This window comes from Notechis scutatus, chromosome 4 (assembly GCF_049901735.1).
Source record: "Notechis scutatus isolate UNSWTSFEM ecotype Mainland chromosome 4, rNotScu1.2, whole genome shotgun sequence".
In the NCBI taxonomy this organism is placed as follows: domain Eukaryota; kingdom Metazoa; phylum Chordata; class Lepidosauria; order Squamata; family Elapidae; genus Notechis; species Notechis scutatus.
The window spans coordinates 51,865,179-51,887,769 of NC_142012.1; the positions used below are offsets into that span (position 1 = coordinate 51,865,179).

At 47.2% G+C, this 22,591-nt stretch overlaps 1 protein-coding gene across 2 annotated transcripts in view; it reads right to left on the reverse strand.

The window, feature by feature from the left end:
* Nucleotides 1-22,591, reverse strand: part of SEL1L3 (SEL1L family member 3) — a 51,983-nt gene that overhangs the window by 28,359 nt on the left and 1,033 nt on the right. For both annotated transcript variants that reach the window (XM_087963434.1, XM_087963433.1), the window contains exons 2-15: nucleotides 20,909-21,467; nucleotides 17,365-17,488; nucleotides 14,366-14,487; nucleotides 11,727-11,842; nucleotides 10,760-10,815; nucleotides 9,859-9,991; nucleotides 8,076-8,205; nucleotides 7,734-7,880; nucleotides 6,677-6,888; nucleotides 5,218-5,397; nucleotides 3,626-3,745; nucleotides 2,589-2,729; nucleotides 1,727-1,789; nucleotides 831-1,007 (exon numbers count right to left, since the gene is read on the reverse strand). In XM_087963434.1, coding sequence (XP_087819560.1) covers nucleotides 831-1,007; nucleotides 1,727-1,789; nucleotides 2,589-2,729; nucleotides 3,626-3,745; nucleotides 5,218-5,397; nucleotides 6,677-6,888; nucleotides 7,734-7,880; nucleotides 8,076-8,205; nucleotides 9,859-9,991; nucleotides 10,760-10,815; nucleotides 11,727-11,842; nucleotides 14,366-14,487; nucleotides 17,365-17,488; nucleotides 20,909-21,467 — 2,280 coding nt within the window. The remainder of the gene's footprint in view (nucleotides 1-830; nucleotides 1,008-1,726; nucleotides 1,790-2,588; nucleotides 2,730-3,625; nucleotides 3,746-5,217; nucleotides 5,398-6,676; nucleotides 6,889-7,733; nucleotides 7,881-8,075; nucleotides 8,206-9,858; nucleotides 9,992-10,759; nucleotides 10,816-11,726; nucleotides 11,843-14,365; nucleotides 14,488-17,364; nucleotides 17,489-20,908; nucleotides 21,468-22,591) is intronic.

Sequence of the window (22,591 nt, forward strand, 5' to 3'; positions counted from 1 at the left end):
CTTCCATCTACATTTTTTTTTAAAAAAAATCAAAATAGTTTAACACAGGTTACTAGCTGCCCTGAAACAGATTTATAATTTAAGTGCTGGTAGTCTTCAAATTTCGACATTAGTTAAGTCAATTTTGTCCCATTTTAGGACTGCAGTACCCCGATTCCCTGAAAATACGACCTACCCTGAAAGTAAGTCCGAGCTTGATTTTTTTTTACTCATGCACCCAATATAAGCCCTCCCCCACAAAATAAGCTCTAATTAAGCTCCTGGCCACTCCAGAGTGCACGGTACAATTTCAGCTAGGGTGAGGATGGGAGGGTGGAGCTGCCCTACTACTTACCTTTGGACAGCTGTAGCCAGGCCTCGCACACCCCGACACCTGCCTGGATGGCCCATTTCTTCTGCAGCTGGCAAAGCTGGCAAGGCTTTCCTGAAGGCCTCTGTAGTTGATAGCAAAGCTCTGGATCAGTCCAGAGCTCTCTTATCGGCTGCAGAAGCCTTCAGGAAAGCCTTGCCGGCTGCAGAAGAAATTCCTGAAGGCCTCTGACAGCGAAAAGGAGGCCAGGGGCAACGCACACAAGTGAGGTTAGTCAGTGGATGACATCCCCCGAAATAAGACCTGGTGCCATTTTTGGTGGCAAAAAAAATTAAAAGGCAGGATCTTATTTTCGGGAAAACACCCTACATAGACACACAGTTGTTAAGTGGATCTGGCTTCCCCGTTGACTTCACTTGTTGGAAGATGAATAAATCTCTTCCTCCAAGGAACAAGTCCTTGGTGTCCAAATGGTTGAGGGGATCATTGGTTTACGGGACAGTGAAAAATTCACACTTACCCGATTTCTACCCGTCGTTCCTGGATACAGTCCATCTAAATGCAAAACCCCAAGGTTGAAGGTGGCCTCTGGACTACCCATGGCTTCGGCTTTTAGCCAATATTTGGCTGCTTTGGCATAATCTCTTTTAAAGGTGTGATAATACCAGCCAAGGCCATTGACTGCCTGGGGGAATCCCTGTTGGGACAAGGGAGAAAAAAAATCAATAAAAGACATAATGGACAAACCGCCACACAAGTTAGTATGCAACGAAATGAAATTTGATGGGGGAGAAAGGCAAGGTGTTACACTTAGGCAGGGAAAACAGATCTGTTGTGGCCAGCCAGTGGCCAGCGAAGCTGGCAGCAGGGTTGGTCAGTGAGGAGGTTGGGGAGGAACCTAGGCCAGTCCTGGAGTCTGGGGAAAGCTCAGACGAGGGCTCTGCATCGGAGGCAGAGATGGGGCCAGGGCCATCTGACAGTTATCAGCTGCTTTCGGACTCAGAGTTCAGTGGGGAAGAAGAACAGCTGGAGCCTGTTCCCGGTGTGTGCATGCACAGAGCTGCCAGAAGAAGGGAACAGCTAAGGAACAAGGCTCAGGTGGACGGTGAATGACTCAGGAATAAAGGCTCAGGAATAAAGGCTCAGGTGGACAGTGAATGGCCCCTCCCATAGGGAATAAAGAGGAGCAAAAGGGGAGTGGGGTTTGCAAGAGACAATTAGTTCATTTGAGTGAAGGTCTGTTCCTGCATTCTTGCCAAGTATTGCCCACTATAGCATGACGTCTGAAAGATATTGGCCTGGCAACTCTCCAAGCCTGATAAGGTCTGTAGTTGTGAAAGCTCTTGAAAGACTGTTGGCCGGGATTTTGCTGGAAAGGAATTCACTGTAAACTAAATAAAAGGGTCTGGTTTCTACCTTTGAAGAGGCCTTTTTCATCAGCTGGAAAGCAAGACGTCGGTTCCTTTTTACCCCTTGGCCCTAAATGATGAGAAAATAATAATAATAATAATTTCCAAATATCTTAAGCCTCTTTTTTTCATACAGGAAAGGGAGGGAAGCACTTTTATCAAAAATTGAAATCTTCTGTTTGCAAAGGAAAAAGTACAATAGTTTGTGTAGCGACCCCTCAAAATTAAACATCACTAAAAAGAAAAAGTGACTTATGACCGTTTTTCATACTAAGAACCGCGGCGATTCACAACAGCGGTAGTGAGAAAGTTCATAAAAGGGGGGGCAAAACTCGCTCGATGAGTGTCTTGCTTAATGACAGAAATGTTGGGCTCCATTGTGGTCGTAAGGCGAGGAGTACCTGGAAGAGGAATGAAGTAGGACCAAGTTTGACATGGGTGATGGAACTAGATGTCCTTCCTTCCTTCCTTTCCCTAATTCCCACCTTCCTCGTGATAACATTACAGACATTACATTTAAAAAGAGTAGGAAAACATCCCCTGAAGCAGTGGTGGTATTCAGCTGGTTCACACTGGATTGGGTGAACCGGTAGCAAGGATTTGTCGTGGGTCGCCGAACCGATAGTAAGTTCCTGAGCCTTAGAGGAGCCTTATGGGAGCAAAAACGCCCCCCCCCAGAGGCTCCTCTGAGGCCCAGAAGGCCCCCAAAACAGGTGGGGGGGTTGGCTGCAAAAAAGCAAAAAAAAAAAAGGCACGCCCACCCAATCACATGGCCACGCCCACCAAGCCATGCCCAAAGAACCAGTAGTAAAATATTTTGAATCCCATCACTGCCCCGAAGTATTCGTTTAAAAAAAAATAACATTTACCTTGAATAACACAATGGAATAGTCAAATAAAGAGACTGGGTCTTCATTTTCTAAAGCACCCTTTGCATACCATTCCACAGCTTTCCTTATATTTTTTTCTACTCCTTGCTGGCCCCAGAAAAGCATCTGTCCCAGGCGTTGCTAAAGCAAGATAAAATGTTCCAATAGGAAATTGTTAGCCCTGCAAAGGTAGTCCAGAAAAAAAAAAGCAGTACCCGGAGCGCCTTGGTTCTATCTTTATTATATAAGTTTATATTCACAGAAGTACAAAAATCAAAATATTTCCCCCTCCTTTTCCATTTAATCTCTGGAAAACTAGGGGTGGTCCTGTCTGAAATGTTTCCCAGGCCTCCCCCCCACCTTCTGTGGTTGAGACATCTTTCACAAGGCCAGGTGTCCACTTCAGTTCTCCCTCCTGTCTGTTGTAGCCTGCCAGTAGCCAACAGAGCTGGCAGCAGACAGTGAGGAGGTTGAGGAGGAACATGGGCCAGTCCTGGAGTCTGGGGAAGGCTCTGTCAAGGGCTCTGCATCGGAGGCAGAGATGGGGCCAGGGTCGTCTGACAGGTATTGGCTGCCTTCGGAGTCAGAGATCAGTAGGGAAGAAGAACAGCTGGAGTTCTGCTCCCGGTGTGTGCATTCACAGAGCTGCCAGAAGAAGGGAACAGCTAAGGAACAAGGGTCAACTCGGGAGTAAAGCCACAGGTGGACGGTGAATGGCCCCTCCCATAGGGAATAAAGAGGAGCGAAAGGGGAGTGGGGTTTGCAGGAGACAATTAGTTCAATTCATTAGGGTGAAGATCTGTTCCTGAATTATTGCCAAGTAATTGCTGCTACAGCGTGGTGTTTGGAAGCTATCGGTCTGGCAACTCTCCAGCCTGATAAAGATCTGAAGTTGTGAAATCTCATGAAAGACTGTTGGCCGGGACTTTGTTGGAGAGGAATTCCCTTTAACCTAAATAAAAGGAGCTTTATTGGGACGAGGAGTCAGGCTTCACGATATTGGGAAAGCCTAGACCAGAACAACGGAGTTTGTTTACCTGTGCAGCCGAATCTCCTCTTACTGCTTCATGTTTCAACCACATGAAAATATCCCCATTTTCTTTGGCCAAGGCTTTTAGTAACTCATCATCCTGAAGTCTGATTGCTTCAACCAAGGCCTAGAAAAAGAAAGGAAAAGAGAGCAAACACCGTAAACCCATCACGGCAAAATATCCTTCTTTCTACGGAAGTTGAAGCTACTCGTCCTGCAAGCTCCAGGCGAAATGAGACAGGGGGGCCTGTTCCAGAAGAAGTGTTGCCCTGGGACTTTCGGTGTCCCCCTTTTGATCTTCAGCACATGGCTTCCCATATTTATACTTGATTAGTATTTGGATGGGAGGCTGTTTGGCAATTCCAGGGTTTTAGGGGAGAGAACAGAGAGGGAGGGGAGAGAGAGATGAGAAAGAGAGATAGAAAGATAAAGAAATGAGAGAGAGAGAGATGATACAGAGATAGATACAGAGAGAGAGACAGAGAGAGAGAGAGATGAGAGAGGGAGATAGAAAGATGAGAGAGACATGATACAGAGATAGACACACACACACACACACACACACACACACAGATGATATAGAGATAGAGACAGAGAGAGAGTAGACAGAGATGATAGAGAGATAGATAGAGAGACAGAGAAAGAGAGATGAGAGAGGGAGATAGAAAGATAGAGAGATGAGAGAGATATTATACAGAGATATAGAGAGACAGAGACACAGAGAGATGACATATATAGAAAGAGACAGAGAGAGAGGACAGAGAGATGATATAGTGATAGATATATGTATAGAGAAAGAGATGAAAGAGGGAGATAGATAGAGAAATGAGAGAGGTATTATACAGAGATAGAGAGACAGAAAGGGAGAGAGAGAGAGATATGAGAGAGGGAGCTAGAAAGATAGAGAGATAAGAGAGAGATTATACAGAGAGAGAGAGATGAGAGAGATATTATACAGAGAGAGAGAGAGAGAGACAGAGACAGAGACAGAGACAGAGACAGAGAGACAGAGATGAGAGAGGTGGATAGAAAGATAGAGAGATGAGAGAGAGAGATGGTATAGAGATGGACAGACAGACAGACAGACAATTTCCTTGACTTGAATAATGGCTCGTTATGGATATGTTTGACTTTTTCAGTCTAGCCTACAGCCCTGGAATTGCCAAATAGCCTCCCATCCAAATACTAACCAAGTTCAAACCTTCTTGGCTTTTCAAACCCAATTGCAGATAGCTTGGTGCTGCCATATAGCCAGGCAAGATAATAGAGGTAGTCTTTGACTTACAACAATTCGTTTTGTAACCACTGAAAGTACTGTAACAACAGCACTGAAAAAAAACAGTGACTTACGGCCATTTTTCACAGTTACAACCATTGCAGCACAAAATTCAGATGCTTGGCCACCAATTCATATTTATGACGGATGCAGTGTCAATCCCCTTTTGCAACCTTCTGACAAGGAAAGTTCAACAGGGAAGCCAAATTTGCTTTACAACTGGGTTACTATCTTAACAATGGAGGTTATTCGCTTAACAACAGGGGCAAGCAAGGCTGTAAAATGGGTCAACCCTCCCTTAACAAATGCCTCAATCCTTTTACCTGATCTCTTCCTCCGGATTGTTGATCACGGGGTGTCTTTAGAGCCACGTCACTATAGTAAGCATAGGAGACCTCAAGATCCTGGGGATAATTACTAACCCCCCGGTAGTGCTTGTAGCCAAGATTCATCAAAGCCAGCCGGTCCCCTTCCTGAGCTGCAACCAAGCTGTAGAGCAATCCCTGCAAAGGGTGAGACAGTTGGCAATCGAATCGGCACTGGGGAAGCCTTTAGGTCAGACCCAGGAAAAGCAGCATCATATTATATTGCCGATCGCAAAATAAACCATAGCAAATGCAGAAACGTGGAAGTAGGAACTCAGCTGATCAATCAGTTGGTCAGTCAAGAATGGAACTAGAAGACACCCTGGAGGTCATTTAGTCCAGTCTCTTGCTCAAGCATTTCTCAACCACTTGACTCATTGTTTTTCCATCCTTCCGAGGTGGGTAAAATGAGAACCCTATTGCTCCTGCCAGGATGGCGCCGACAACAGCTGCTTCGGTGAAATGCTTTTTAATGGTACTGGGAGTATTTACACCAAGACAAATTCCTTGTGTGTCCAATCACACTTGGCCAATAAAGAATTCTATAATAATCTAAGTGCAATTGCTAGTCGTTCCTTCCTTTTCCTTTTCATTTCCGTCCTTTTCATTCTTTTCTCCTTCCTTCCTTCCCTGCTTCCTTCCTTCCTTTTCACTTTCATTTCCTTCCTTTTCATTTTTCCTTCCTCCCTCCCTCCCTCCCTCCTTCCTTCCTTTTTACTTTCATTTCCTTTCTTTTCATTTCTTCCTCCTTCCTTCCTTCCTTCCCTCCCACTGGTTAGAATGCAGTATAACCCGACCCCTTCTTGCGACCTTCTGACCATCAATCTCAACGAGGAAGCCAGATCCACTTCCCAACCGTGCTACTATCTTGACCCCTGCGGTCATTCCCTTAACAACGGTGGCAAGCGAGTTCATAAAAGGGGGGCAAAACTCCCTTAACAAAGTTCTCACTTACCAAGGGGAATTTGGGGCTGAGTTGTGGGAAGCCTTGGGAGCCTCGGGAGGCCAAAAAATGGGCCTTCTGGAAATACCAGAAGTGCCGAAACGGGCCCGTTTTCAGGCTCCAGAGGTTTCCCTCAAGCCTCCGTGAGGGCAAAAACGGCCTCCCCCGGGCTTCCAGTATTTCCGGAAGGCCCATTTTTCAGCCTCCCAAGGCTGCAGAGGCTTCTCTCAAGCCTCCAGGAGGGCGAAAATGGCCTCAAATGGACTGAAAATCAGCTGGGAGGCGCACGTATGCGCAGTGCAAGTCAGTTTGGCTGGGGCTCGCATGCCCGCACAAATGGCTCTGTGTGCCACCTATGGCACGTGTGCCATAGGTTCGCCATCACAGAACTAAAATAAATAAAATAAAATAAACAGACTCCCCCTCAGATGTCTATAAATCCTGCAGCAGAAATGCAAGTAGCCAACCTCTTACCTGAAGTGGGTCTGGAGATATACCTAGTCCAATTTCGAAGATGACACCAAGAACATAAGAAGCTCTGGAATATCCACAATGGCTGGCATCCCTCAGGGCCAAAATGGAGGAGTTGATATAGAGTAAGCCATCCATTCGTGACAGGTTTCGAGCAGCCTCCTCGAACAACCTGCGTCCAATTTGGAATGCTAGATCCTTCTTGGGTTGGGATACTACAAATAGTAAGGTACAACGTATTATCAAGCCAGTGAACTGGTTTCGGATCTCTGCTTTCTTCCACCAGCATGTTTTTATCCCCCAGGAATGTCTACAATCAAGGAGTGGGCTGCTGGGGGCTGGCAGGGGCTCAGGAGAGCCCCTAGCTAAGACACTGTGGGGCTCAGAGAGCCCCCAATAAACTCAGAAAGACAAGCAGCCAGGGAAAGCTCTTAGTAGGCTTAATTGAACTTCTGGGTGTTCAGCCAAGAGCATTTCACATCTGGTAACAGTGTGGCAAGCTAGATAAACAATCCACTCAGTGCTTGCGAGGGAGAGCCATTGAGAAAAATCAGATACATAGCCATTCGCCTCCAAGGGGATTAATTCCCAAATCATAAGAATCATGTAACTCACCAGAAACTCCACTAAGACTCCCAAGATCTCTCTCACAGTCACTGCTATTAAGCCTGGTTTCACCCAGTCTTTTTATTTAAGTATTAAATGCACAAAACAACAAACAACTTTTTGGTATATCATCTTTTTTTAGGTAATTAGGGCAAAGAAGCGACGTCGAGTTGGCCATGTCCACCCAGTCGCATGGCCATCTAGAGTAGCCTTGCCCACCTGATCTCATGACCAATAATCACATGACTACCTAGCCATGCCCACCCAGCCACATGACCACCCAGCCATGCCCACCGAGCCAGTCATCAGGGCAGAGAGCCCCTTGCTCAAAAATTTGAAGCCCACCCCTGTTTTACAATCCATCAATTCATGGTGTGGGTTGGTGGACATGTTTAGCTACGTTGCCAGACTGGCCAGGATCTTGGCTACCTGCCATCCCAAAGAAAGGCCTTACCTTCTGGAAACTGTGGAGTTGTGTCTTTCATTTCTTCAAGCATGCTGTGATTTTTTCCTCTCAGTCCTTTCTCCCAATCCGAAGCAACAGACTTCAGAGAGCTCCTGTATTTGTTGCTCAGTTCCAAGTAATAGTTGTTAAGGGGGCCTGAGGAAAATTGAAGAGAATGATTTCCTTAACAGAATAACGGAGTTGGCAGGGACCTTGGAGGTCTTCTAGTCCAACCCCCTGCTTAAGCAGGAGACCCTACACATCAACCCAGACAAAGGGTTGTCCAATTTCTCCCAAAGCCTCAAAGTAGCCCGAACAAGGGTGTGATAAAAATCAATTGCGATTCCTTACACTGTTGGTTTTCTTCAAAATATTGCAGTGAGAACCCATGATTAGTTACTCCACTCTGGATATTAGCACGTTCCTGATAGAACATCTCAATTCTCTCCGAAATGTCTCTGTTGGAGAATGGATGAACAAACTGGAAAGGGGGAAAAATAATCTATTTAGTTTATGGAGTTGGCATTTTAAGAAAAAAAAATTGTACACATTGTCCGGGGAATATTGGCACTTTTAAGAAAAACGGTTCCTAAACAATTAGACACAAGGACATTTTTTCCCCCCATGCCATCACTCGGCTAAACAACTAATTCCCAAAACACTGTCAAACTATTTACTAAGACTGTATTACTATCATTCTTCTCATCTTTGCTATTACCTATCTTCTTTTTTACTGATGACTATAACTTTGTTGCTGATATGTTTACGATTTATATTGTTTTATGTAGTTTCCTAGTATGATTTGATTACTTATTTAGTAACCTATGATTATCACTCAGTGTTGTATCTTATGATTTATGATGAATGTATTTTTATGATGACTATGACCATGACTATGGTACCTCCAGTCATCCCGAGGTCATAGGTCAATGATTATTGACCTCAACATGAAAGAAGAGATGTTATATCTGAAAGTCTGCCCATTGAGATTGTTGTGGCCTATCAGCCACCGGCCCCTCCAGCAGCTGAATTAGAGGAGAAGGAAGTGTGGGAGTAGTCAGAGCCAGCATCAAGGCAATCTCCAAGGAGAATGGAGCTGGCAAGGATGGAGGCAAGCCTGGGAGCAGATGGCAGGTGGCTGAGAAGCAAGGAGAGATGGAGGCAGAGCCTGGGCCATCCATCAGCCCTCAGATAGAGAATCAACAGCCCCCAGGTCTTGGGACAGAAGAAGTGGCTGATGAAGAAGAGGAAGAACAGCTGGGTCCAGTGCCTGACACGTGGATGTGCAGAAAGCAGAGGAGAGGAGAGGAGTGGAAATCTATGGGCCATTCCTTGGGACAGAAGAAAGTGGTTGATGAAGAAGAGGAAGAACAGCTGGGTCCAGTGCCTGAAATATGGATGCGCAGAAGGGAGAGGAGAGCAGTGCAAATCTATGGGCAGTTCCTTGGGACCGAAGAAAGTGGCTGATGAAGAAGAGGAGGAACAGCTGGGTCTAGTATCTGATACATGGATGTGCAGAAGGGAGAGGAGAGGAGAGCAGTGGAAATCTATGGGCCAGTTCTTGGGACGGAAGAGCCATCACTGCTAGCAAAGCCCCACCCTAGTGGAGATGAATAGGTGTGGTAGACAACAGCCTTGTTAGCCTGTGTTGAGAGAAAAACTTTTTGCTGGAGCTGCTGGCACTCCTCTTCCTCCTCCTCCTCCTCTTCCTCTCTACAATTCCCACTCCCTTCTAGCACTGATGATGTTACCTAGTTTGGGCAAGGTAACATCTACAAGAAAGCTACCAAGCTCAGAGAGTACCAAGGACGCCACAGTTCTCTTCCTCCTCCTCCTTTCTGCAAATCCCACCTCCTTCTAGCACTGATGATGTTACCTAGTTGGGTCATAAAACATCTGCAAGAAAACAAGCAAGCTCAGAGAGCTCCAAGGACTCCTCATGTCGACCCTGAACTACAAATATTCTCCTTTATTAGAACTTTCTGTATTCAGAAGTGAATCCTACTCCAGTATTTTTCTGCTAAGAAGCCATAATGTCCACGAAGTTATCAGAAGCTACAGCTATAAACAATGCCTGTCAAGCAGAGATTGATCTCCCTCTGCCTCTCCATATTTTCATCCTTCATGCACTCACCCTTCTGGTCTCTAAGTTGTTGAGACGGTAGTATTTCACTGATCCAAAATATCCTTTAATTCCTGGCACGTATCCACTGCCCCCAAAAACCAAGTACCCATCAGTGTCATTGTAGTAGAAATCTTGCTGAAAACTAGAGTAGAAGGCAAATCATTGTTTTAGATTTCCATTCTGGAAAGAGCCAGAGTGGTAAAACAGAGAAATCAAATCCTGCATTGCAGCTCTGGAATGCTGCAGGATTGCATAGATATATATATAGATAGATATATAGATAGATAGATAGATAGATAGATAGATAGATAGATAGATAGATAGATAGATAGATATAGATATAGATATAGATATAGATATAGATATAGATATAGATATAGATATAGATATAGATATAGATATAGATATAGATATAAATATAAATATAAATATAAATATAAATTGTTTCTGGCTCTAGGGAGGGGTGCTCATCTCCATTACAAAGCCGAAGAGACAGCACTGTCTGAAGATGTCATCATGTGGCCGGCATGACTAACTGCTGAAGACACACAGAACGCTGTTCCCTTCCCACCAAAGGGCTCCCTATTTTTCTACTTGCATTGTTTACATGCTTTCAAACCGCCAGGTTGGCAGAAGCTGGGACAAGGAACGGAAGCTCACTCCATTACGCAGTGCTAGGGATTCAAGTCGCTGAACTGCTGACCTTTCTGATCGACAAGCTTGGTGTCTTAGTCATTGAGCCACCATGTGTGTGTGTGTGTGTGTGTGTGTGTACACACATACATATACATACACACACGCATATATCCATTATATATATATATATATATATATATATATATATATATATATATATATATATATATATATATATATATATCTGTTATATGAATGGAAAAGTTGGCCTTACTTAAAAAGTTGATGTTGAAAGATATTCATACTCTTCCCAACAATGGTTACGTCAATCTGAAAGAAAAAGTTAAATATTAGTTCTGAAAATGTGCATGATAGAATAAACAGAATCAATACAAGCCCAGTTTTGGCCTGAAAGTTTTGGTTTACAGTGTTCAATTGAAGGATAAAAATTAAAGGTTCAAAATCCTATCTGTGGGGTAAGATGTCCTGCTTATTTTTTAAGAGTTCATCTCAAATTTACATTCTCTCTATAAACATTTTTGTAAAAATCTGGGCCAATGCAGTGCCTCAGAGGGCAACGATTCATGGTCTGGTTTGTTGGTGGGATAAATAAATGCCTATTAAACCCTTAGGAAGTTTCTGTCTAAGCCATAGTATCCATCTAAGCTTGCTACCAAAGATAGCTGTTACAATGGCACAACTGAACCAAGAGCAATTGCAATTTCCTCACCTCTCTCATAGAAAAAATGTACTCCTATAATATCCACAATTCTTTTGGGAAGGCAAGACAATTATGCTAGTATTGTATAAAACCAATGTAGTGTGTGTGTGTGTGTGAAAGAGGGAGGGAGAGGGAGAGGGAGAGGGAGAGAAGGAGAGAAACAGAGAGTGAGAGGGAGGGAGGGGAGAGAAACAGAGAGGGGGGAGAGAAACAGAGAGGGAGAGGGAGAGAGGGAGGGAGAGAAACACAGACAGGGAGGGAGAAAGGGAGAGAAACAAAGAGAGGGAGGGAGGGAGAGACAGAGACAGAGAGGGAGAGAGACAGACATAGAGAGGGAGAGGGAGGGAGAGAAAAACAGAGAGAGAGGCAGAAAGGGAGACGGAGAGAGAGAAAGACAGAGAGACAGAGGGAGAGAAATAGATGGAGAGAGGGAGAGAGAGAGGGAGGGACGGAGAGAAACAAAGGGAGGGAGGGAGGGAGAGAGAGAAACAGAGAGAGGGGGAGGGAGAGAGAGAGATACCTCTTGTCCATTAACGGAGAGGTCAAGTCGAAACCACCGCTTTAGAGGAAGGGGGAACGTAGTCTTCGCTGCAAGGTCCCCTCCTTTGACAAGGTGCATTTGGATGTGAAGATAACCTGAAATATGATCCCCAACCCATGAAGTTACTTAGTAGATTTCTCACTGATGAACAGTTGGTCACCATACATACAATCTCTTTCCAGTCGAGCTGGATTCCTGATTCCTGATGACTCTTTGGGGTTTGGCAAAATCTGCACACTCTAATTACACTCAAATACAGTTATCCAATGTTTTAAAAATAATATATCATATATATATATATATATATATATATATATATATATATATATATATATATATATATATATATAGTCTTTATATACATGCCATCACATCTGAAGCCACATACACATACACATACTACATACACAAACTTAAGAAAACATATATATATATATATACATACATACATACATACATACATACACTGTATTCACTGTATACGCTCTATTCACACTATACAGAAGCCTGATATATATATAGATATCTATATATATATATATAGATAGATTCATAGATTTTCACGGGTACAGGTATGTAGGTCTAGGTGTATTCGGGACTTTTCCCGTGTAAGATTAAGAGTATCTTGGCGATGTTTCAGCAAGGTCCAGCTGTCGCACCCCCCGACCCCAAAACCAAACAAGCTGACACACACCAAGAACACAGACCCAGACCCCAAACTCGAAGCCAGACTAAAACCCAGAATGCCACATCACAGCCACCCGCTCAGGATATCACATCAGAAAACTCAGGAAATTACACCACAAGAACTCAAGAAGTTGCAACACAGGAAATGACCCAGGATATCACAGCACAAGACCAAGGATACCACAGCAATAAGTCTCACAAGGTCATCACACAACCCATTACCCAAGCCGTTACTACACAGGAAGCTAATGGAAAAGAGATCAAAATACAAACGACCCAGGAGATTACAACGCAGGACCCAGGATACCACAACAAAAGAACTCGCAAGCCCATCACACAACCCATTACCCAAGCCATTAAAACATGAGAGGCTAATGGAAAAAAGATCACTACAAAACAAATGACCCAGGAGATTACAGCACAAGATCCAGGATATCTCCACAACAAAACTCACAAGGCCATCACACAGCCCATTATACCAACATCAACTCCATCAACCAATTAAGAGGCAGCAGCACAGCCAACCAGCCCAGCACACCAGCCCCCACCACCAGTATTTATAGAGAGACAGCAGCTCCAATCATACACTGCTTGTACTGGCACGAAGCCGAAAGCACCAGCCTGAGGATGGTGAGTGGGACCTCACTGAAACGTCGCCAAGATACTCTTAATCTTACACAGGAAAAGACTCGAACACACCTATATATATATGTATGTATGTATGTATGTATGTATGTATGTATGTATGTATGTATGTATTCATTCTTAAGTTTTTGCGGGTATTTATATGTATGGTATTCAGTTTTGTTTGGGTATTTTCCCACGTCGAACACTATACAGAACCCTGATGATGGCAGATGAGATTCTGCTGAAACGTTGCTACAACTTTAAAAGCACAACTATAATGACGTGGAAAAATACCCGAACAAAGCTGAATACCATACACATAAGTACCCGCGAAAACTTAAGAAAACACACACACACACGTGTGTGTGTGTGTGTGTGTGTGTGTGTGTGTGTGTGTGTTTTAAATAGGTTGGGGAAGGACAGGCAGAGCCTGGAGGCAGAGTCAAGAGAGGAATAAGTGGAGGTAGGATTCAGCCCATTCGGAAGTGGAAATTTTGAGTAGTTCGGAGAACTGGAAAATCCCACCTCTGACTGGCCCTGCCCCCATCTCCTCTCTGCCTCCCATTGAGTCTCAGCTGATGGGCCGGGTCTTCTTTGGTTGCCCTGCACAGGAGAACGGAGCTGGAAAGCAGATCGGTGGGGTGGGGAGAGAATGGGGATTTTGCAGTATCCTTCTCCTGCCATACCCACCAAGACACACCCACCAAGCCAAGTCACACCCACCAGGCCATGCCCACAGAACCGGCAGTAAAAATTTTGAATCCCACCACTGGGAATAAGCCTGGGGTCATTACATTCCCAGAAGCAGTCAAAGCTTTAGTTTCTGTGCTGACTCATTAGTTGACTAGATTCTTATTGTATAGGCCTGAGTGCTTAACTTGGAACCTAATGTGTGATAATGAGGTCATCCCCTGATAAAATATTTTAGAAAAATATTATTTTTCTCATCCAATTTAATGGACCCTCTGAAAACTATTCATAGGCCCACATGGGGTCTGTGTGTCCCAAATTAAGAACCACTGGTTGACAATGTCAACCAAACTTTTTGGAAAAACCCTAACTTGTGCACTAAACTTTTTGTATTCATCTTAAAAGCACAGAAGCGCCAATTGTAAAAGAATAAGAATCATCTTTTGCAATGGTTATAAGTACCCATCTAGATCAAATCCAGAGTCAAGTTCCTTCTACCAGACTGACTTTCTTAAGAAGGGTTTTAGGGGAGAGGGGTAAAAAAATCAAATTAAATTTGCTTTGTATCTTAAGGCAGTGTTAATTCAGTCCACCTGGAATTTTTTTCCTCTTACCTTCATTGGTTAGAAATAAAGCAGGGGTGCCGTACATTTCTCCTGAATCGATGAAATACAGGATGCCACACAACGCTCTCTCACAGAAGTGCAGTAAATAAAGCCATAGTGAGATTGTAAAGCTGTACAAACACAAAACACTGGTGAGAAACAGCTCACTGACCACTGAGACTACCTGAATAACATCCAATCAGTTCAAAGCAGATGAGATGTTGGTTTTATCTCTTCACCTAAATGGAAAATGGTCCGTTGAGATGCTTTTGTTGAAGGACATCTATTGATACAAGAAACAATGACTAAGGCTGAGATGGAAAAGGCGACAGTTGTTCACAAACCATGTAGTGATTAGCAATGTCCAAGATATTTTAGGGACAAGGGCGATGTCTCCCTTGGACAAATCCTCAGATTCTTCCTCAGAACTCAAGAGGGGATGACCTCATTCTTGGCACATCAGGAACTGGGTTAATTAATGACTCTGAACAGCCAGCCGAAAGAGATTTACGGGAAACTGCAGCTGGGGACAGCTTGCAGGGGCTGACGGTCAGTGAAGAGTTGTCTTCCATGGTAGATCCGAGAGCATGCAAGGCAGAGAAAAGACAAGAGCAATGGAGTTCTGCCAGATAGCTCAGGAGAAGGCCCCGCCCATCTTAAAGGGGCTGCATCAGAAAGCTATTTGCCGCGGCAGGCAGAGGGAGGCATTGCTGGGAACAACCTCTTTGGTTTCTGGCTGTGTGTGTTTGTTCCTCATGCTTCCTGCTTGACTTTGGGCCTTGTAGAGACTCTGAACTTCTCTTGCCAAATGAGCTCTTGTGGGTGTATTTCAGTTTGGCCTGGAGGATTTTAGTTTGTTTGGCAGACTTATTTTTTGGAGTGACTTTCCATTGTTTTGTGGACTATTAGCCATTGCCTTGTGGGATGATCTTGGCCTGCTTGTGGCTGGATTCATTTGGGACAGTTCTGAGGCTGGGTGAAGGGAATTGCTGGGGAACCTTAATAAACTCTAAACCAGGGGTCGCCAGCCTTTTGGACCTCAGGGACCACCAAACTCATAATTTTAAATCCCGTGGACCACTAATATGAATTTTGACTGATGGTGGCTTGCTGATGTTGGTGGGAAAGTCGGTCCCCTATTCCAGAGCTGCAGTAATCACAGGACTGGCCCTTTGGTCATCCTGCAGCAACTGCTCCTCCACCTGGGTGTACTGGCCTGCCGTGGACTGGAGGAGCTGCTCCGGGATGACCAAAGGGCCAGTCCTGTGACTACTGCAGCTCTGGAATAGGGCACCGACTATCCCAACAATGTCAGCAGTCCACCCCGGGACGGATTTCCCTCCCCTGCCGTTGGTCTTACCTTCCAGTTCCAGCTCATGTGGCTCTACTCAAGGTAAGGTTTGCGCTTGGCTGAAGGGTGGGAGCCAGCCGGTAGGTGCACCATGTGGGCGGTGCAGCCTTGTGTTCCTGCACAGCCTGGATTAATTGCTTTGGGGGAGACATTTCTCTGCGGACCACCAAAATGTTCTCATGGACCACCAGTGGACCCCAGCCCACCAGTTGGCAACCACTGCTCTAAACCACACTCGTGTGTGTGTGTGTGTGTGAGTGGGTGGGGCAGCCCAACAACAGAGAGAGTCTTAGAACCCAACACGTAGGACAGAGAAGGAACCAAGCATGGAGACACAGAGTGTCTTTCATGGGAAACAGACATAAAGCCTAGGAGGGTTTTGGAAAGTGATGGCTGTTCTGAAACCATGGAACTTATGCTAAGTTCTCTCCTGCACAGGAAGTGAAATTGGGACTAATGTAGTAAGTGACAGCATCAGAGGTGGGATTCAGCAGGTTCGGACCAGTTCTGAAGAACTGGGAGTGGAAATTGTGAGTAGTTCGGAGAACTGGCAAATCCCACCTCTGACTGGCCCCGCCAACCCCATCTATTCTCCACCTCCCTAGTCCCAGCTGATTGGCTGTGTCTTCACTGGTTGCCTTGCACAGGAAAATGGAGCAGGAAAGTAGGTTAGTGGGGTGGGGAGGGAATGGGGATTTTGCAGTAACCTTCCCCCTTTCCTCCCAAGTCGACCCTTATTCCTTAACTGTTCCCTTCTCCTGGCAGCTCTGCACACTGGGAACAGGCTCCAGCTTTTCTTCTGCCCCACTGATCTCTGACTCCAAAGGCAGCTGAAAACAGTCTGACGGCCCTGGCCCCCTCTCTTCTCTGCCTCCCGAGCCCCAGCGGATCAGGTGGGTCTTCTTTGGTTTCCCTGCACAGGAGAATGGAGCTGGAAAGCAGGTTAGTGGGGTGGGGAGGGAATGGGGATTGTGCAGTATCCTTCCCTTGCCATGCCCACCAAACCATGCCCACCAAGCCACACCATGCCCACCAAGTCACGCCCACAGAACCAGTAGTAAAAAAATTTGAATCCCACCACTGGGCAGGGGGCATGGCTAGGGGCATGGCCAGCCCAACGTCACTTGTGTCAGGGGCACCTGTGGTGGCCAAGTGCTAAGGCAGGACTTCCCTCAGACTCTCCCTCCCTCTCATTATAATCTTCCTTCCTTCCTTCCTTCCTTCCTTCCTTCCTTCCTTCCTTCCTTCCTTCCTTCCTTCCTTCCTTCCTTCCTTCCTTCCTTCCTTCTCTTCCTTCTCCCTTCCTTCCTTTTCTTCTTCTTCCTTCCTTTCCTTCTTTTTTCCTTCCCTCTTCCTTCTCCTTTCTTTTTCCTTCCCCTCTTTCCTTCTTTTTCCTTCCTTGCTCTCTTCCCCTCTTCCCCTCTTTCCTTCTTTTTCTTTCTCTTTCCACATTCCCTTTTTTCCTTTCCTGTCCCTTCTTGCCTACTCAAATGCAAAGGGGAAACATTTCTCCTTTTTGGTTTTGTTTTTAGTTTGTTTTGCTAGCCCTCTGCCAGCGAAAACGGAGCCCGTGGGGGCCACACACAGCTCCCCTATAGAGCCTATACACATTTCAGAGAAAAGAATAAAAATTATTTATCCTTAGGGAATGGCTTACGTTGGATAACTAAGGTGATGTTTCCGCATGGCTTCAAGCTCTCGGTTTTTAAACTTCTGAAACTTCTTCACAATGCCTGTCCCCTCTCCACTAGATGCATATGGAAAGTTGATCTCCATCAGATCTGTAAAAAAAATAAGACCCTTCTTAATGCAATTAAGGGAACTAATACTTTCCGTGCGTCATTTTGATTGGTTTTGCGGGCAGGGGTGGGGACAAAACAAACCCTCAAGAATTCTTTCGCTAATATTCTCACTCAGTTCTTTGATGAAACACTGCCATTGTTAAGGGGACCGTGCAGTCGTTGAGTGAATCCAGTCTCCTTCACTGCCTTTGCTTTTGAGGAACTGGCTGGGAAGGTGGCAAAAGGGGACCAGGTGACCCTGGGATTCTGCAACCATCATAAATACATGCCAACTGACGAGCACCCAAATTCTGATCCTGTGACTATGGCTCTGACGGTTGTGAGAATTGGATATGTAATGGTTGTCCCAAATTTGGGTCTTGTTCTGACCTGGGCTTCCCAAGATCATGAAGCCGACTCCTTGTCCTGATAAAACCCCTTTTATTTAGGTCAAAGGGAATTCCTCTCCAGCAAAGTCTTGACAAACAGTCTTTCAAAAGATTTCACAACTACAGACCTTTATCAGGCTTGGAGAGTTACCAGGCAGATAGCTTCCTAACGCCACACTGTAGCAGTAGTTACTTGGCGAGAACTCTAATGAATTGAACTAATTGTCTCCTGCAAAACCCACTCCCCTTTTGCTCCTCTTTATTCCCTATGGGAGTGGCCATTCACCGTCCACCTGTGCCCTTACTCCCGAGTTGACCCTTGTTCCTTAACTGTTCCCTTCTTCTGGCAACTCTGTGCATGCGTACACTGGGAACAAGCTCCAGCTGTTCTTCTTCCCTACCGATCTCTGACTCCGAAGGCAGCTGATAACTGTCAGATGGCCCTGGCCCCATCTCTGCCTCTGAGTCGGCTAGCTGTCAAGATTCCAGCAGTCACGCCAATTAAATCATGAGTCTAGAGCAGGGGTGGGCAAACTACGGCCTGGGGGCCACATCCGGCCCGTTGGTCTGTCCAATGCGGCCCGCCCCTGAAAAAAATTGCTGCCATTGGTCAGTCCAATCCGGCCCGCCCCTGAAAAAAATCGCTGGGCGTGGCGTATTGCCCCTGTGCCGCGTGGCCCCCAAAGCTGCAAAACAGTGCGGAGCGATCTAGGGGTAGGAAAGAAAAGAAATTTGCAAAGGCCTCGGCTGGGAGTTCGAAATCACCTTCGAGTGCGACCTCTCCGAAGGTGAGTCCCTGCCGATCCCCTTTTTTCCGGGGCTTCCAGGCTTAAACTTTGCAAAGGCAAAGCTTGCAGGTTGGAGCGTCTTCCCGCCGAGAGCGGGAAGGGTTCCACCCGCGGGCGGGCGGGCTGCTTGGAGCCACCTAAAGCTAGGCCGCTGCTGGTGGAGACTTGCCCTGCCTTGGTGCCCGTTTCCCGGCTCGGCGGTCCTGCTCGGCGGCACTTTAAAAGCCTGCTCCCAGCATCTGAGCAACTTCCCAGCAACTTTCTGCTTCGTTTTAACTCGCCGGCGCTCGCGCCTGGCCCTGAGCCGCGCAGCGGGGAAGCCCAGCGGGCGGGCGGGCAGGCGGGCTGCTTGGAGGATGCGACCGGCGGCGCTCCGGGCTTCCCCTCCACCATGCGGCTCGGGCGGCGCAGCGCCCGCGAGTTAAAATGAAGCAGAAAGTTGCTGGGAAGTTACTCGGTTTTCCGGGCTTCCAGGGCTTTGCAAAGGCAAAATTTGCAGGCTGGAGCGTCTTCCCGCCAAGGAGCGGGAAAGGTTCCCCCGGCGGGCGGGTGGGCTGCTTGGAGCGGGCTGCTTGGGGCAAGGCGCGAGTGCCCGCAAGTTAAAACGAAGCGAAAGTTGCTGGGAAGTTGCTCGGGTTTCCGGGGCTTCCAGGGCTTTGCAAAGGCAAAGTTTGCAGGCTGGAGCGTCTTCCCTCTGAGGAGCGGGAAGGGTTCCGCTCGGCGGGCGGGCGGGCTGCTTAAACTTTGCTCGGGCGGCACTTTAAAAGCCTGCTCCCAGCACCCGAGCAACTTCCCAGCAACTTTTAACTCGCGGGCGGTCGCACCTCGCCCGAGCCGCACGGCAGCCCGCTCAAGCAGCCTGCCCGCCCACGGGCGGAACCCTTCCGCTCCTCGGCGGGAAGATGCTCCCGCCTGCAAACTTTGCCTTTGCAAAGCCCTGGAAGCCCCGAACCCGAGCAACTTCCCAGCAACTTTCGGCTTCCTTTTAGCTCGCGGGCGCTCGCGCCTGGCCCCAAGCCGCGTGGCAGAGGGAAGCCCAGCGGGCGGGTGGGCGGACTGCTTGGAGGAGGCTCCGGGCTTCCCCTCCGCCAGGCATGAGCGCCTGCAAGTTAAAAGGAAGCCGAAAGTTGCTGGGAAGTTGCTTGGGTTTCCGGGGCTTCCAGGCTTAAACTTTGCAAAGGCAAAGTTTGCAGGCTGGAGCGTCTTCCGCCGAGGAGCAGGAAGGGTTCTGCCCGGCGGGCGGGCGGGCTGCTTAAACTTTGCTCGGGCGGCACTTTAAAAACCTGCTCCCAGCACCCGAGCAACTTCCCAGCAACTTTCGGCTTCCTTTTAACTCGTGGGCACTCGCGCCTGGCCCCGAGCCGCGCGGCAGAGGGAAGCCGGCGGGCGGGCGGGCTGCTTGGAGGAGGTGACCCGGCGGTGCTCCGGCAGCAGCAACAGGCAGTTTCGCCCGGGCTCCGCTCAGGTGTCCGGCTGGGGCTGTCAGGAGTTGCTACTGCCGGCGCAGCTCCGTGCGGCTCCAGTCCCGCGTTGCCTTGGGAAGGAAAAGTCAAAACCAGGAGCCGCTGAGCCTGAGCCTCCGGTGCCGCTGCTCCCGTTGCAAAGCACCGCCACGGGTCTTCCTTTTTGCCTTTCCCTTCCCGAGGCAACAACTCCTGACTCAGGGGGCCTCTGAGGGGAGGGGAAGGAGGAGAAGAGGGGGGAGGGGGGCGATTCCCAAAAATCTTGTGCTGACCCGGCCCGTCTGTCAAATTTTAAAAGTCAATGCGGCCCCGAGCCAAAAAGTTTGCCCACCCCTGGTCTAGAGCCAAACTTCCAAAACTTCAAAAGGATTTATTTGGGAGTTAACATGTCGGCATTACCTGGGTGTAGCCGACTCTGAGACACATAATTCACTGTCAGCCTTGACCCTGGTTTTCCCCCATCCCTCTGGGTGCACCATAATTCATAGTCTCCCATGGGACGCATCCATAGCCCAGAGTCCTCAATCATGCTCTCCAGTTAGAGTTTTGCACGGCAGAAACTTCAGTCACCTAGTTACTATCTCTGAAAAACTATATATGGAATGCACTTTCAATTTCCAAGCTGCCGCACTGCTCTTTCAAACCCTTTTCCCCTCTCCCTTTCGGCTGGCAACTCTAAAAAGACCATAGAAATGTTTTCTGAGTTGAAAGCTACCCTGTACCCAATCGCTGCAAACTCGCAATGGGGTTGCCAGTGAGAAGGAATCCGTGCATCCCTACCATTTTCGCGAGGACACCGAGGTATCCTGTTGGCTTGGAGTTTCCATGCCTGTTCCGTGTTCCACGTCAAGCACCTGTTATGCTCCTTGTAGGGACGCTCGAAAGGTGGAACCGGATCCAAAAAACTGTAATCCCGTACAACGGCATGCCAGTAGCTTTCCGCTCGCGGAGCATGGTGCACCATGGCCTCCTTGTGAGTAATCCAGGCATAGAGAATCACATAGTCTACATTTAAGGATCGCTTGATCAGATAATCGTCTCTGAAGACCATGCTGTTTGGGAACGTCAAGTTGACGGTTCGATTCTTCCGGACGTGACCGCCTTCCCATCGTTTCTTGTACACCGACATGGTGTTCCTGAATTCCAAGGAGGCTTTCGCTTCCAAAGTTACGACGCATGGCTTTGAGCAGAAATAGGACACCGAAATGCCAACGCTATTGCGCAACGTTTTGTCCTGAACGTTCAGGTGAATATAATCCTCAGAAAATGTCTGGCGCTGAATCTCCGGAGTTATTGGCGTGGTCAGCCAGGTTTCCCTCCCAAACGTTATCCCGCTTTTCTAAAGGGAGAAAAAGAAGAATTGTTGGACTTCGCCTTAAGGCTCCAGACCTGCTTAAGGAGTTGTTTTTAATGATCTTTATAAAAGCCGGAGGTGGTATTCAGCTGGTTCAGACCAGTTTTGGAGAACCGGTAGAGAAATTTTGAGTAGTTTGGAGAACCGGAAAATCCCACCTCTGACTGGCCCCGCCCCCATCTCTTCTCTGCCTCCCATTGAGTCCCAGCTGATTGGTGGGTCTTCTTTGGTTGCCCTGCACAGGAGAACAGAGCTGGAAAGCAGGTTAGTGGGGTGGAGTGGAAATGGGGCTTTTGGAGTAACCTTCCCCCAGGAGTGGGGAGGGAATGGGTATTTTGCAGTATCCTTCCCCTGCCATGCCACTAAGCCATGCCCACCAAGCCACGCCCACAGAACCAGTAGTAAAAAAAATTGTATCCTACCACGGATAGAAGCCATTCTCTCTTGGACCTTTTTGCCAAGTTACGCATTTATTCATTGAATTTATATGCTTATAAAGGGTGCTTCCAGGCTAAGCTTTTCAATAGTTGTTGGCACTTGGTTGGTGTGACAGTTGGATCTGGCGGTTAAGGCACCAGTCTCGAAATGGAAAGACAGTGAGTTCTAGTTCCGCCTTAGCCATGAAATCCAGCTGGGTGACTTTGGGCCAATCACCAGGAGACGGTGAGTTCTAGTCCCACCTTAAGCAGGAAAGGCAGCTGGGTGACTTTGAGCCAATCACCAGGAGATGGTGAGTTCTAGTCCCGCCTTAGGCAGGAAAGGCAGCTGGGTGACTTTGGGCCAATCACCAGGAGACGGTGAGTTTCAGTCCTGCCTTAAGCAGGAAAGGCAGCTGGGTGACTTTGGACCAATCGCCAGGAGACGGTGAGTTCTAGTCCCGCCTTAGACATGAAAGCCAGTTGGTGACTTTGGCCCAATCGCCAGGAGACGGTGAGTTCTAGTCCCGCCTTAGACATGAAAGCCAGTTGGTGACTTTGGGCCAATCACCAGGAGACCGTGAGTTCTAGTCCCACCTTAGCCATGAAAGTCATGTTAGAAAGTCATTAATTAAAAACTTATTAATACTAACAATTAATAGAATTAATTAATGGGAGAAGGAGCAGGAAAAA